This window comes from Physeter macrocephalus, chromosome 8 (genome assembly GCF_002837175.3).
Source record: "Physeter macrocephalus isolate SW-GA chromosome 8, ASM283717v5, whole genome shotgun sequence".
In the NCBI taxonomy this organism is placed as follows: domain Eukaryota; kingdom Metazoa; phylum Chordata; class Mammalia; order Artiodactyla; family Physeteridae; genus Physeter; species Physeter macrocephalus.
Genome location: NC_041221.1, coordinates 155,436,939 through 155,449,698, shown reverse-complemented (window position 1 = coordinate 155,449,698; position 12,760 = coordinate 155,436,939). Strand labels below are relative to the sequence as shown.

Genomic DNA, 12,760 nt, shown 5'->3' with positions numbered 1-12,760 from the left:
AAGGAACAGAAAAACTAAATACATGGTGGGATCTTGGACTGGATCCTGGAACAGAAAAAGAACATTAGTGAATAAACAGGGGATATTCTAATAAGGTCTGTAGTCTAGTAAATAGTATTATATTAATGTTAATATCCTAGTTTGATATTGTTCTATAATTATGCAAAATGTTAATCTTAGAGGAGGCTGTGTGAAAAGTATACGGAAGCCCTCTGAACTATTGATATTTTTTTGTTTGTTTTAAACTATAAAGTTAAACTAATTATAAGAATAACTTTAAAAGGAAACAGCAAAATAATAAAATGTTTTATGTAGATTGATATCCACCTATCAAATATACAGTAACAGGAGGTAAACAGAAAAGTGTTCATAGAGCAAGAATAGGAAGTTCACAAAATAATAAAGTTAAAAAAGATAATAAATACGTACACAAATTATTTCATACCATATATTTTGTAGAGCACTAAACCAAAGAAACAGGAAGAGTTTGAATCTTGGTATTGGGAATGAATTACAAAGACAGCAAGAAACAATTATGAAAGTACTTTAGACGTTTAGAAGATTTTGAAATGGCGAGATGCATTTGAACACGGGGGTGGCAAAGCATTTCTTAGAATGGAATTATTTTATTCCTAGGGGTGGAGTTGGAAACTAGCTAGTCCAACTGCCTCATTGTACACATGGGGAATTGTGAAACTATAACCATTTAGTGGTAATCTTATTAGCGCATCCTGATGGGGCCACGTGTCCCCTGGTATGCATGGAGATGACTTATTTTGTAGCATCGCTGTACTCCACCCCCCTCCAGGTGTCAAAGCAGCTCTTGTTTTCCCCAATTCCTAAGTTAATTAGCTTCAGTTTCTTCTTTTGAGTTGGAAACAGAGACTCATTCACCTCAACCGAGGTTATGACCTATGGACATGAAAGTACTGGGGTAAGAACCTGGGTGTGTCTGACCTTAGAGATCATGGGTTTTTTTGTTTGTTTGTTCGTTTTGTTTAAGCAGTTTTTAAATTTGTTTTTTAAATTTACATACAGAAAGATGCACTCATTTTGGTGTATAGTCCTATGAGTTAACTACTGCCTAGAGTTGTGTAACCACCACCACAGTTTAGATGCAGAGCAGTTCTGCTACCCAAAGTCATTCCTCATGCTGTCCCTTTGTAGTCAACCTCTCCAGCACCTCACATACCAGAGAAGCACTCATCTGTTCTTTGTTCCTATAGTTTTACGTTTTCCAAAATTTCATATAAATGGAATCATATAATATGTATTCTTTTGAATCTGCCTTCTTTGACTTAACTTTCTTTGAAAATCATTGATATGTTGCATGTATCAGGAGCTGTTCTGAACACTTGCACACAGGAGTGGGATTGCTAGGTTGTATGTCAAATGTATGTTAACTTTGTAAGAGATTGCCCAGCTGTTCTCCAAGTGGCTGATTATTTGTATTCTCACCTGTAATGTGTAAGCGTTTTAGTTGCTCTGCATCATCATCAGCACTTGAAATGGTCAGTTGTGTTTTTGTTTTGTTTTATTTGGGGGGCGTTGTTCAACATATTTACTTATGTACAATTTTAAAGTTTGGAGACCACCTACCTTTGTGATGAGGGAGTGTCACATTTACAAATTTCACATATACAATAGTGAATATATGGATCTCACACTAACTTAGACATCTATCTTGCTTACTTGTTTGCTTACTTATTAACATTTGCACGTTCCAGTTGATTCACGCTATTTGCTGAAAATATTATGCTTTCTCAAATCTATTACCTTTCTACCTTTGTCAGAAATCTTTGAGCATATTTGTGTGGGTTTATTTTTAGATTCTATTATTTTATCGATCTATGTTTCTATCAATACTACACTATCATATTGTCTTAACGTAGTTTCCAAGTAAGTCTTGAAATTAGGTAGTGTGAATCCTCCAGTTTTGTTCTTTCCTTTCTAAATTGTTTTGTTTATTCTCATTCCTTTGCTTGCCATATAAACTTTAGGATCATCTTGTTCATATCTACAAAAATCCTGCTTGGATATTGATTGGGATTAAATTTTTAAATTTTATCTACAGATCAATTTGAGGAGAATTGACATCTTAACAATACTCACTTTTCCAATCCAGGAACTTGGTATATCTCCCCATTTATTTTTGCTTTTGACTGTGTTTGTGTGTGTTACTTTAAGAAGATAAAAGAGGCAGAAAAAATAAATAAGAAGCTCACTATTGTAATGGGTTTTCTTCACATTTTGATTCTCTGCCAATCTGCCTATTAGTTTTCACTTTGCACAGTCCTTAGATAGTGGCTTTTTTATTCTTTCCAGGATGGTTAGTTGTGATTAGCAGGAGAGAGAGCCTGTAGTAGGCTTACTCCATCTTGCTCAGCATTGAAAGTCAATTGGTTTTAGTTTTGATTATCTAACTGCTTCTTGCATGGTGATGCCATGGGTTGTGGAGCACCCAGAAGTGGTTTACTTGCTTTTTTTCAGTTTGAATAAACCAACGGTGACGGAGCTTCCTGAAGGCAGCCTTGTCGGATGGGTGTAAAAGATGTTTTCTACATAAAAGTTCAAAGCATTTATCCTGGGGGCATGAGGGTCTGGGAGAGAGGGTAGAACACAGAACCATTGTTTCCCTTTATGTCCAGTAACATTTATTTCGATTCAGGAACCTCTTCCTTTCTTGACAGTGTCATGATGTGTCATTTAAAAATAAAAGAAATGAAAATTGATGTGACAGTTAGCAGAATCACCAGGGTCTGTCTGGGAGCATTTCTTAGCAGGCACTGCCTTGCTGACAAATAACAGGAGTTAGCGTATGACTCTGGATCTCACAATATTACCATTTATTTAGCCCAAAAGAAAATACAATTTCCTGTGTCCAAACACATCTCAGCTGACTGATAAACTCCAGCACCTTCCAAACTGTGTTATCTCCCCTAACTCTTAAGAGGGCTTATGTAGCTTCATCTTCTAATAGAGATAATAATCGAATTTTCCATTTTATCTCCAAGAATCGGAAATCACTAAGTGTGTTCTCTCAAGCACAATATAAATTGCCTATTTTATTTATGGCCAAGTTTTTAGGCCGTTTGTAACATAGAGACATGTAAAAAATGTATCTGATCCATTTTCTGTTCTCTAGTTATATAATTCATAAGTCTTCAAGTTAGCTTTTATTATAAATCAGGATGTTATGCTAGAGATCCTCAGACTAATTCTTTAATAAATCAGAGTGTGCTAGAACAGTCCAGAGCACTGACTAAAGTAATCCACTCAAGTAAATTTCAGCTACAATTATTTGATATACCTTTAGGATATTAATATTCTTCTGTTAGAATAGAAGTTTGAGTCTGTGCTTCTCATTCAGAAGTCAGTGTAGAGCTGACTTCTGAATGAGATAAAAATTTGTATATTTGTGAAACCAGGGAAAATATTTAAATTTTTTGCCAGAGGATTATACTTTTCCTTTGAAACTGTTAAATGTTTTTAGCAGGTAATATCTTGCAAGTCATATTTTAAAATTGCATAGCCAAATTAAGATGTATAAATCTCAGCAAGAGTTGGAAAAACTCAGGGACTTCACAGAGATTGAAGTGTGTATTTTATCCACAAAAGTAGGCAGGTATGTGCAGAAATCCAATAGGCATACCATATTGGATATCCATTCATTCATTATTTGTGCCCTAGGACTGTGCTGGCTCTCAGGTGGCAGGGGTGATTAATACATAATTCTAGTTTTGTTTTTTTTTTTAAAGCCCTCAAGTAGGGCATTGTGAACTGATATTAAAATAGAATGGTAATTATCCTTTTCAAATGAATATTTGGTCCTTCATTTAGTCATTCAAATGAGGGTGAAAGAGCAATTACATTGTACCCATAGGCCTCTAATGGAGAAAACGTGTCACAATATGTATGTAAATACTTTGTTTATAATTTATAGCTTTTTGTAGTTTACAGATTGCATTTGAGTTATATATTTATTTGTCATAATAATCTTCTGATAGATCAGGGATATATTAAAAGCCCATTTATAGTTAAGGAACTGAAGTGAAAAGAAGTTATGTAAATTTACTCCTAGAAATAGCGGGAAAATGCTGGAGCCTGGGACTCCAAGACCAATGCTCACTTTATAACAACGCACAGTTTCTCAAAACAAAAGAGCCTAGCCTGATGATCCAGAATCCCTAAAATTCTCCTGAAATACTAACTGAGCCAATATTTTTTAGATAGGTGGGAAGCTACATTAGTCTCAGTATAAATATCACCTCCACTAGGAAACTCACTTTGATCAGACAGATTGAGATTCTCATTATAAACTCTCATAATTACTACTGTAATAAATTAACCACTTTTTACGATTGTATTTATGTTCCACCTAAAACAATCCTGGGTACCGCACTTTAAGACAAATTAATTATTAAATAATTATTTCTTACCATCTTTCTTCCTGAATAATGTATGATAAATTTCACAAGGATATGCTCTCTTCACTTCTGTATATACTGTGGTGCCCGACACATAGTACGGGCTCAGTAAGAATGGGTTTAGTAAATTAATATTTGCCTATATGCGAATAGTATATGTTTTTGGTATTTGGTTGTGTATATTTTCTTGTGAATACTGAAGTGTTTGCCTGTCTCCCAAGTCCATTTATGTACAAAATGACCACTTTTTTCTTTTATCTTCTCAATTTCACAGGATTATACCTTGACAATGTACTTCCAGCAAGCTTGGAGAGATAAGAGGCTGTCCTATAATGTAATACCTTTAAACTTGACTCTGGACAATAGAGTGGCAGACCAGCTCTGGGTGCCCGATACCTACTTCCTGAACGATAAGAAGTCGTTTGTGCACGGAGTGACTGTCAAGAACCGCATGATCCGCCTGCATCCAGATGGAACGGTCCTTTACGGCCTCAGGTCTGTAGCGTCCATTTCAAAATTGAACTCTTCTTGAACACAGTAGTTACTGCTTTTTTTTGGAGGGGCATATTGTGCTGTTTTCCTTAGTCCTCCTTTAATTCTGCTGATAAGCAGTTAAACCTCCTAGTCAATAGACATCTGAGAGCTCATTGTTCCATGTTTACAAAGTGACTTATCCCCAGCTAAGCCTAAGTTTTTCTGAATTATCTTCCAATATCAGCTGCTGATCCTAAAGCTGCTTTCTTTAAGGAGTAGGGATAAACAATATCAAAATAGCTTAGACACAGGGTCTCTTTAAAGTGGAAAAAAATTATGAGTGCCAAATACTTGTTTGAATGTGGCAGATATTCTGTTTCATAAATTGTTCCTGAGCTCTATGAACTGGGTCTGGTCCTCTGAGAACAGGAAGGCTTTTTTTGCCCTCTTACCTCCAAGGAGCAATCAGACTTGCAAATAAATAAAGCCATCATCTCAGTTTTATTAATAATGAATTTACACTATTAAATGTACCTTTCTATCAGAGAAAAATTGTGATGCTCTGCTCTTTGGAGGATGAATTGTGAAATATGACAGTTTCTTCTTTTAAAGTTTATTTTGTATTAGATGGTTCCCTGGAAAAAAGATGAAGAAAAAAGATATCTGTCTGACTCTGAAAACATTGCAATGTAAAGAATTCCTCTGCATTATTGGGGAAGACTCTCTATTCTGAAATGTTCAGTTGTCTCTGATATATTCTGTTTTACATAAACATGTGGTGACTTTATCATAATAATGATAATAATATTATTCATTTATTGAACACTTGTTAGGGGTCAGACATTAGTGAGTACACTCCATGTATTATTACAGTTATAATAACATAACCTCATAAGTTAAAACTGTTATGATCTTTATTTCAAATGAAGGCTGGTGTAACTTGTCTAAGATCACAGAGAAAGTAAGCAGTGAAGATGGGCTCTGAGTCCTGTTCTAAGTTCAGAGCCAGAGCTCTTAACCATTACCCTAGGTTGCCTCTCACTCCCACACTTTTCTTATCTGTTATATCTAATTTTCATTATCTGCTGTGTTCATGTTCATCGTTCCTGACTGGTGCATTGTCTTAGATCCTTATAAGCCAGCTTCTTTGTTTGTTTATCCTGTTTGTAGAGAAAATGACATTTGTTTGTCAAGGGAGGGAGAGACTGAGGCCAAGAGAGAGCATATTTGTACACTGTGTCAGCCATTGGAAGTAAAGAGATGAATTGAATACAGGCACTGCTCACATACAGGCCTTAGGGAAAAAGAGAAATAGTGGAAAGATAAAATAAGTTGACTGGCAGTGTCTGCAAAGTCTCCACCAAAGTGGTGGAATTTGAAAGTACTTATGGAAAGAATTATCTTAGCAGATACATTGTGCTAAACTTATTGCTTGGAATCCACTACAATTTATTGCTTGTGTCTGTGTTCAACAGTGGCTGCAATGAAAACATGGTATCACAAAGACCTTGATGAGATGGTGACCACATGGGCAGCGGAGGAATGCAAAGAGGTTGTAGTTCACACGTTTTAAGAGTTAAGCACAGAAAGAAGTCAGAATCCTGAAGAAGGCAGAGAGAAGCACAGAAATAATAAGTTACTCATTTGGCAGGGAATGAGCAGGGAGAGGCCTGGGAAGTAGCAAGTTTTGGCTAAGCATCAGACCCAGTGCTGGATACATTTTGCCCATCAAATCTTCACAGCAATCATGAAGACATTACATTGTGTTTTCCTTTTTTTGGTGATACCCACATTTAGAGCAGAGAACCAGTTGTGTTCTCTTTGTTATACCTAGCACTGACAAAGCACCTACACTGTAAATAAACTCAGTAAAGATTGTCAATGAATTCTGAATGTACATATGCAAAGTTGGATGGGTGGGAAAAAATCAACAATCAAAGTCTTTGAGAGGGACAAGAGAGGGCCAGTATAGATGATAAATATGGCTTCTAATCATTAAGCCAATAATCAGACAAAAAAAGGTGGTGGCTATTCATTCTTGTCATTAAGACCAACTGGACACTATTACTGTAAATCATCACCCTCTCAGCCCCACTTCCAATAAGGGCTAATGGCAAAATATGCAGGTTCCTGAACACATCTGACGTGCATAAAATTAACACTCCTGGACGAAGAAGACTCATGGATTGTGATTGTTCTCTCAGTTGTGTAGTTAATCCTGAGTTTGAAATTGATAAGAGGTTTTTCAGGAAATTTGTAAATATCCCATTCCAGTTTTTACTGATAAATAGAACAGTTTATTTCACGGCTGAAGTTTAGTGCAGGCTAGGTATTCCTTTTCAACAGCAGAAGTTTCATTTGCAATAAAAAGTAAAAGGAATTCAATTAAATTTCTGCTGCTGGATTGATTCAAATCTACTTAGTTCCTCCTCCTACTTACCCACTCTCCTACCCCAGTCATTCTCTGTTACTGATAGTCTGCTAAGAAATTTATCTTGTTTCTATGTTCAATAGTGGCTGCATTCAAACAGCATTTAGAATAGTAATAGTATTAATATTAGTAGTTAGTACGCATTAAAGGACTTAGCCTGTACGTGTCACTGTGCCAGAGCATTGCTTATATTATCTCATTTAAAATTGACTTTATTCCTACAAACTGGGCGCTATTGGTTGGTTGGTTTGTTTTTCTGTCTTACATGAAGAAATTAATGAACTTGTGTACCAAGTTACACAGCTACTGCACCAGAAAGTATAATAGTTTGAATACAAAGGTGTTGCTCTTCATTATCATTCTGTCCTACTCCTTAGGTACTGGCAAATGGAAATAAAGAATAGTAGAAATCATCTGAGAGCATGCAAGGGAAAAAAAGAAGGTAAAGAAAAGTGATATGGAAACAGCTTGCATTAGATCCATAGATACAGACTTTGTTCTTGATTGATAGAATAAAGCCCTAGAGAACAGCAGTCCTGAGTCGTCTATGGAAGATGCATCTTTAGGTTCTGAGAGTCACACCATTCCCAGTTTACTAAGGGATGATTTTTGCTGTGTGGAATCCTGAGGCACAGACAAGATCATTGCAAAGAAGTTGGTAAGGGCAAGGTTCATCAGTCGGAATAAGGAGAATTGAAAGGCAAGCATGAAGACCTAGACATATAAAGCTGGTTCAAGGAAGACTTTAAATATAAGGCAGTGACCAATAAATTAGGTAGAACAAGTCCTCTGGACCGAATGTCATGCATGTTCAAGGCAAAATCCTTTAAGGACTTAAATGCTTCTTCCGTTGAGATGCACAAAGATTGGCAGGGATGAGGGGGCTGGAGGGGAAGTCATTCAGAGAATCTGAGTAAGCCTCTTCTGTAGAGTTTTCTTAGTGAAATTTTTAGGTATTAAAACATATTAAAGATTAGTATGCAAAATATTATTGCTTGTTGAATTTCATGGTGGGTACATAGATGTTTGTCATGCTCTTCTTTCAACTTGTCTGTATGTTTGAAAATTTCCATGATAAAATTTGGAAAAGAAAAAAATGGCCTAGGAATCTCCGATTCTATTATCTAAGAAATAGCACTCAAGATTTAAAAGTCTGAAGCCAAAGAATGGTATTTCTGATCTCTTAGAGGTAGAGAATTACCTGTATGTGACATGTACTTTTAGTAGCTGTGTCTGAAAACGAGGTCATCTCATCTCAGAGGATGCATACTTAATGGGATCCATAACCACAGACAACCACAGACAACCAGGCTAAGCCATAACCCAGGGAGGAATGGTCATAGCTCTACACTTACAGCTCGGATAACCTACTTGTGAAATCGTCCTCCTGCAAGGATGTACCCATTGCTTTTTTGTTTGTTTGTTTTTGGTTTTGTTTTTGCAGTACGTGGGCCCCTCACTGTTGTGGCCTCTCCCGTTGCGGAGCACAGGCTCCGGACGTGCAGGCTCAGTGGCCATGGCTCAAGGGCCCAGCCTCTCTGTGGCATGTGGGATCTTCCCGGACCGGGGCACGAACCCGTGTCCCCTGCATCGGCAGGCGGACTCTCAACCACTGCGCCACCAGGGAAGCCCTACCATTGCTTTTGACTGTACAGCAGGAGCTCTGAGTCCACTCATGCTGAAACAGTGTGTTTGGATATCATGAGTTTTAAGGATAGCGCTCAGCTAATTGACAAACTTGCATTAAGGTAGTTCAGAAAATGAACTTGGGAAGTTCAGAAAATGGAGATTGAGATTTAGAAATATGGGAAATGTTTTAGTTATTGCTGTTATAGGCTAGGTTTCAACAGTTTTCATTCTGATTGGATTTTTGTTTCCCCATTGCCAAAAACACGGATTAGCAGCTTACTCTCAGTTATTCCATTACTTTTCAGGTTGATAATCATTTTAGAAGGATAGAGTTCTGATGCTGTGCAAAGAGATGAATGGGCACAATTGGGCAATGCAACCAACTTCCTTAACAAAGTATTATGATAACGGAACTTGTATTTTCGTTTGGACATTTGTCACTGACCTCTTGTTGAACCTTATGCATCTTCTTCAGGTTTTAATTTCCTCATATATAAAAAGGGGGGAGATAAATTAGATAATGTCATTTTAACAACCCAATCATCTTCTGAATCAAATGAGATCAGTGAATGTAAAGAATTTTATAATCTGACATCAGACTGGAAAGTGAAATTATGTATTTCGTGTAGCATAGTAATTGGTAGATAGTAAGTGTGCAGTGTTACTTAATATTTGATCAATAGATGGATGCTGGGGATATTTGATAAATAAACAGAAGTCTGGAACAGAGAAAGGTTTAGATATCAAGGCAGTGGTTTTATATTGTAGAATTTTACCCCAGATATCTTTTCATGATTCCGTAAAGATACTCCTTTGTCTAGAGCAAAAAGAACAAGAGGAGCAGGAGTGAGCAAGTCTGTTGAAGAGAATGGGAAAGGTCTAGGTCAGGCATGTCTAAAATGAAAAAGGGGACTACTAAAATACTAAGAGGATTGAAACCTGCAGTGGAACCAATTATATCCAGCCATTGCACTGGCAGGCTGAGATGAAGAGGAAGGAAACTAGATGCCTGGCTTGAGACCCAAGTGGCCATGACAGCCTTTAGAAGCTGCCCTGTAGCCCCAAACCCAGTACCTCATTTGTAGCATGCACTCAGTAATTTTCGTTTAAGCAAGCATTATATAGTTTCTCTTAAACCAGGCCTTTCCTCTTATCCTCATCACGTCTTATCATGCATCTATTTTCTCAACCTTGTTTAAAGATCTGCAGGAATAATTAAGAAAAGTGATGAATAATGTTGTTTTTCAAGTCTAAGTTTATAGTTTGTGGCTAAAGAGCAATAAAATCCTTAAACATAGATTCTTACCTTCACTCTTGGCTAGTTGATAACTCAGTTATACCAATGTGATCATAAAATAAAATACCTGCTTTCTTTTATGATACTATTTAGGTATTTCTGTTAGGAGATATAGCTGGAGGTAGGGAAGAATGTTTTCTTGGGATGAACCCAGCTGTAGACGTGGTGACAACAGACTTCGCATTGACTAGGCAGAAGAATTCCTAGCAATTTATAAAGCACATATTCCAAACAGATTATCTGTATTTTATTCCAAAATAAAATTGGCCCAATCAAATTATTTTCAGAACACTTCAAGGAAAAATGTCATAGAAAGTACAGGATTTCTGCTGATGAATTCAACTAAAGCACTAGCCAATAAAAATCAGGTTTAATCTGGTGTTGACATGGCATCATAAAGAATGTTACATAGGTATAATTTAGACTGTTATTTACTTAAAATAGGAGATATTTATTAGATTTCAGAAAGCTAGTGATAACTGCACTGATCAGAGAATTAGGACAGCTGCATTCTAATCTTACATTTAGTAGTTCTTATAATTATTCATTTAAATTATTTCTAAATTTTATTATCACTCCCAAAATCTCAATACCTGTGATTTTGCTCATCTAGGACTTCCACCTCATTATGCATACAGCAGTATTTAACGTGATATTGCAGTGCTTTAGCAGTTGTAGTTATCTTCTTGAAAAAAATCTTCTGATTAATTAAGAAGGCAAAAACAAAATCAGTGCATTCAGGTATATAAGAAAACCTGAATTATCAACTGATGGCACCCTTTTGTGAATGTAAAAATGTATATTTTTAATGAAAATTTAGAATCTGAATCCCAATTGGACTGCATATGCTAAGTCATTAACATTATATCATAAGTATTTTAGCACATTACTAAATTGTTCAACAAAAACATGAAAACAAAACCCATTTCCTCTTATGAGATGTTACATAATTATTATTAAACATTTAGAAAATACAGTTAAGTTATGAAAATATAGCTACCCTTAATCCTATCACCCAGACTAATCATACCTGCATCTTGCTTTATACTCTTCCAGATATTTTTCTAGTAAAAAAGCATTTAGGCAATTTGTCATAAAACAGATTCACATTATACATACAATTTTCTGATCTTATTTTTTCTTTAATGATGAGTGCACCATAAACATGTTTGCCATGTCAATAAAACTCTGCTCACCATCATTATTTAACCATTATAAGACATATTTGGGATATATTCCTTTATCCAATATAGGATATGGTTTATGGCTTTGACATAAGGTGAAATATGTAGTTATTGCTGTAAAATGCAGGACTACGATTTCAAATTTACTTAATATTTTAGTGACAAACAGACAAAGCTTTTTGCAACACAATTTGTAATCTTGTATTTGTATTTGTGCTGTTGTAACTTGTGGTGTCATTAGTTAAATAAATGGCTCAGGAGATTTACTGATGCTGATTATTAGGACAGTTCTTATGGAAGGTGTGACTTTCTTACTCTTCTGGTAGTAGTTGACCCATCTAAAAATAGCTGTTTGTCTTTTGGCGCGAGAGGGCAGCCCTTGATTTCATATGTCTGTACACCTCCCATCTGTAACATTGGGTCAGAAACATGTCACTTCTGATTAAAGGTTCACATTCTTAAAGATTCAGCAGGAAGCAGAAGGCAATTCAGCCACCTCCCGCTATGTATGTTCTGTCATTGGGAAAACGGCAAAGGATAACGTTAGCCTGTAATGAATTTAGACAGGCAAGGTTTATTAATTGTATCTTCTTCCTCTACTCCTAAAGCTTTACCACAGGGTGTTAGGCAAGTGAATAACTGGGTAGCCATCTCACACTGAAATGTAGTCTATTAAACATTAATATATCAATTTTTTACTTGGATTTCCTAATTGGTTTAATTCGTTTTCATAGAGATATGGAGTGAATGCATTCTGTCAAGCACAACAACAGAGATTTTCTTAAGAATATCAGTTCTTCTGGCCAGAGTGTGAGACCCTGTGCTCTAGATTTTCAGTCTTCTAAACAGGAAAAAACACCTTCATCTACTTCCACCTCCGTGGGAAGAGACACATACATCCTCCTTAAAGAGCTGTAATTAATTATTATTATTATTATTTTTTTTTGGCTGAGTTGAGTCTTCGTTGCCGCACACGGGCTTTCTCTAGTTGCCGCGAGCGGGGGCTACTCTTCGTTGCGGTGGGCGGGCTTCGCATTGCGGTGGCTTCTCTCTTGTTGTGGAGTACGGGCTCTAGGCACGCAGGCTTCAGTAGTTGCGGCACGCGGGCTTCAGTAGTTGTGGCTCCTGAGCTCTAGAGCTCAGGCTTAGTAGTTGTGGCGCACGGGCTTAGTTGCTCTGCAGCATGTGAGATCTTCCCGGACCAGGGCTCGAACCCATGTCGCCTGCATTGGCAGGTGGCGTCTTAACCACTGAGCCACCAGGGAAGTCCCTGTAATTAATTTTTTTTTTTTTTTTTTTTTTTTTTTTTTTTGGTTTG

General features: G+C 36.6%; 1 protein-coding gene across 3 annotated transcripts in view; it reads left to right on the top strand.

The window, feature by feature from the left end:
* GABRB2 (gamma-aminobutyric acid type A receptor subunit beta2) overlaps positions 1-12,760 on the top strand; it is a 280,323-nt gene that overhangs the window by 87,234 nt on the left and 180,329 nt on the right. For all 3 annotated transcript variants that reach the window (XM_024115831.1, XM_024115832.1, XM_024115830.1), the window contains exon 4: positions 4,702-4,922. In XM_024115831.1, coding sequence (XP_023971599.1) covers positions 4,702-4,922 — 221 coding nt within the window. The remainder of the gene's footprint in view (positions 1-4,701; positions 4,923-12,760) is intronic.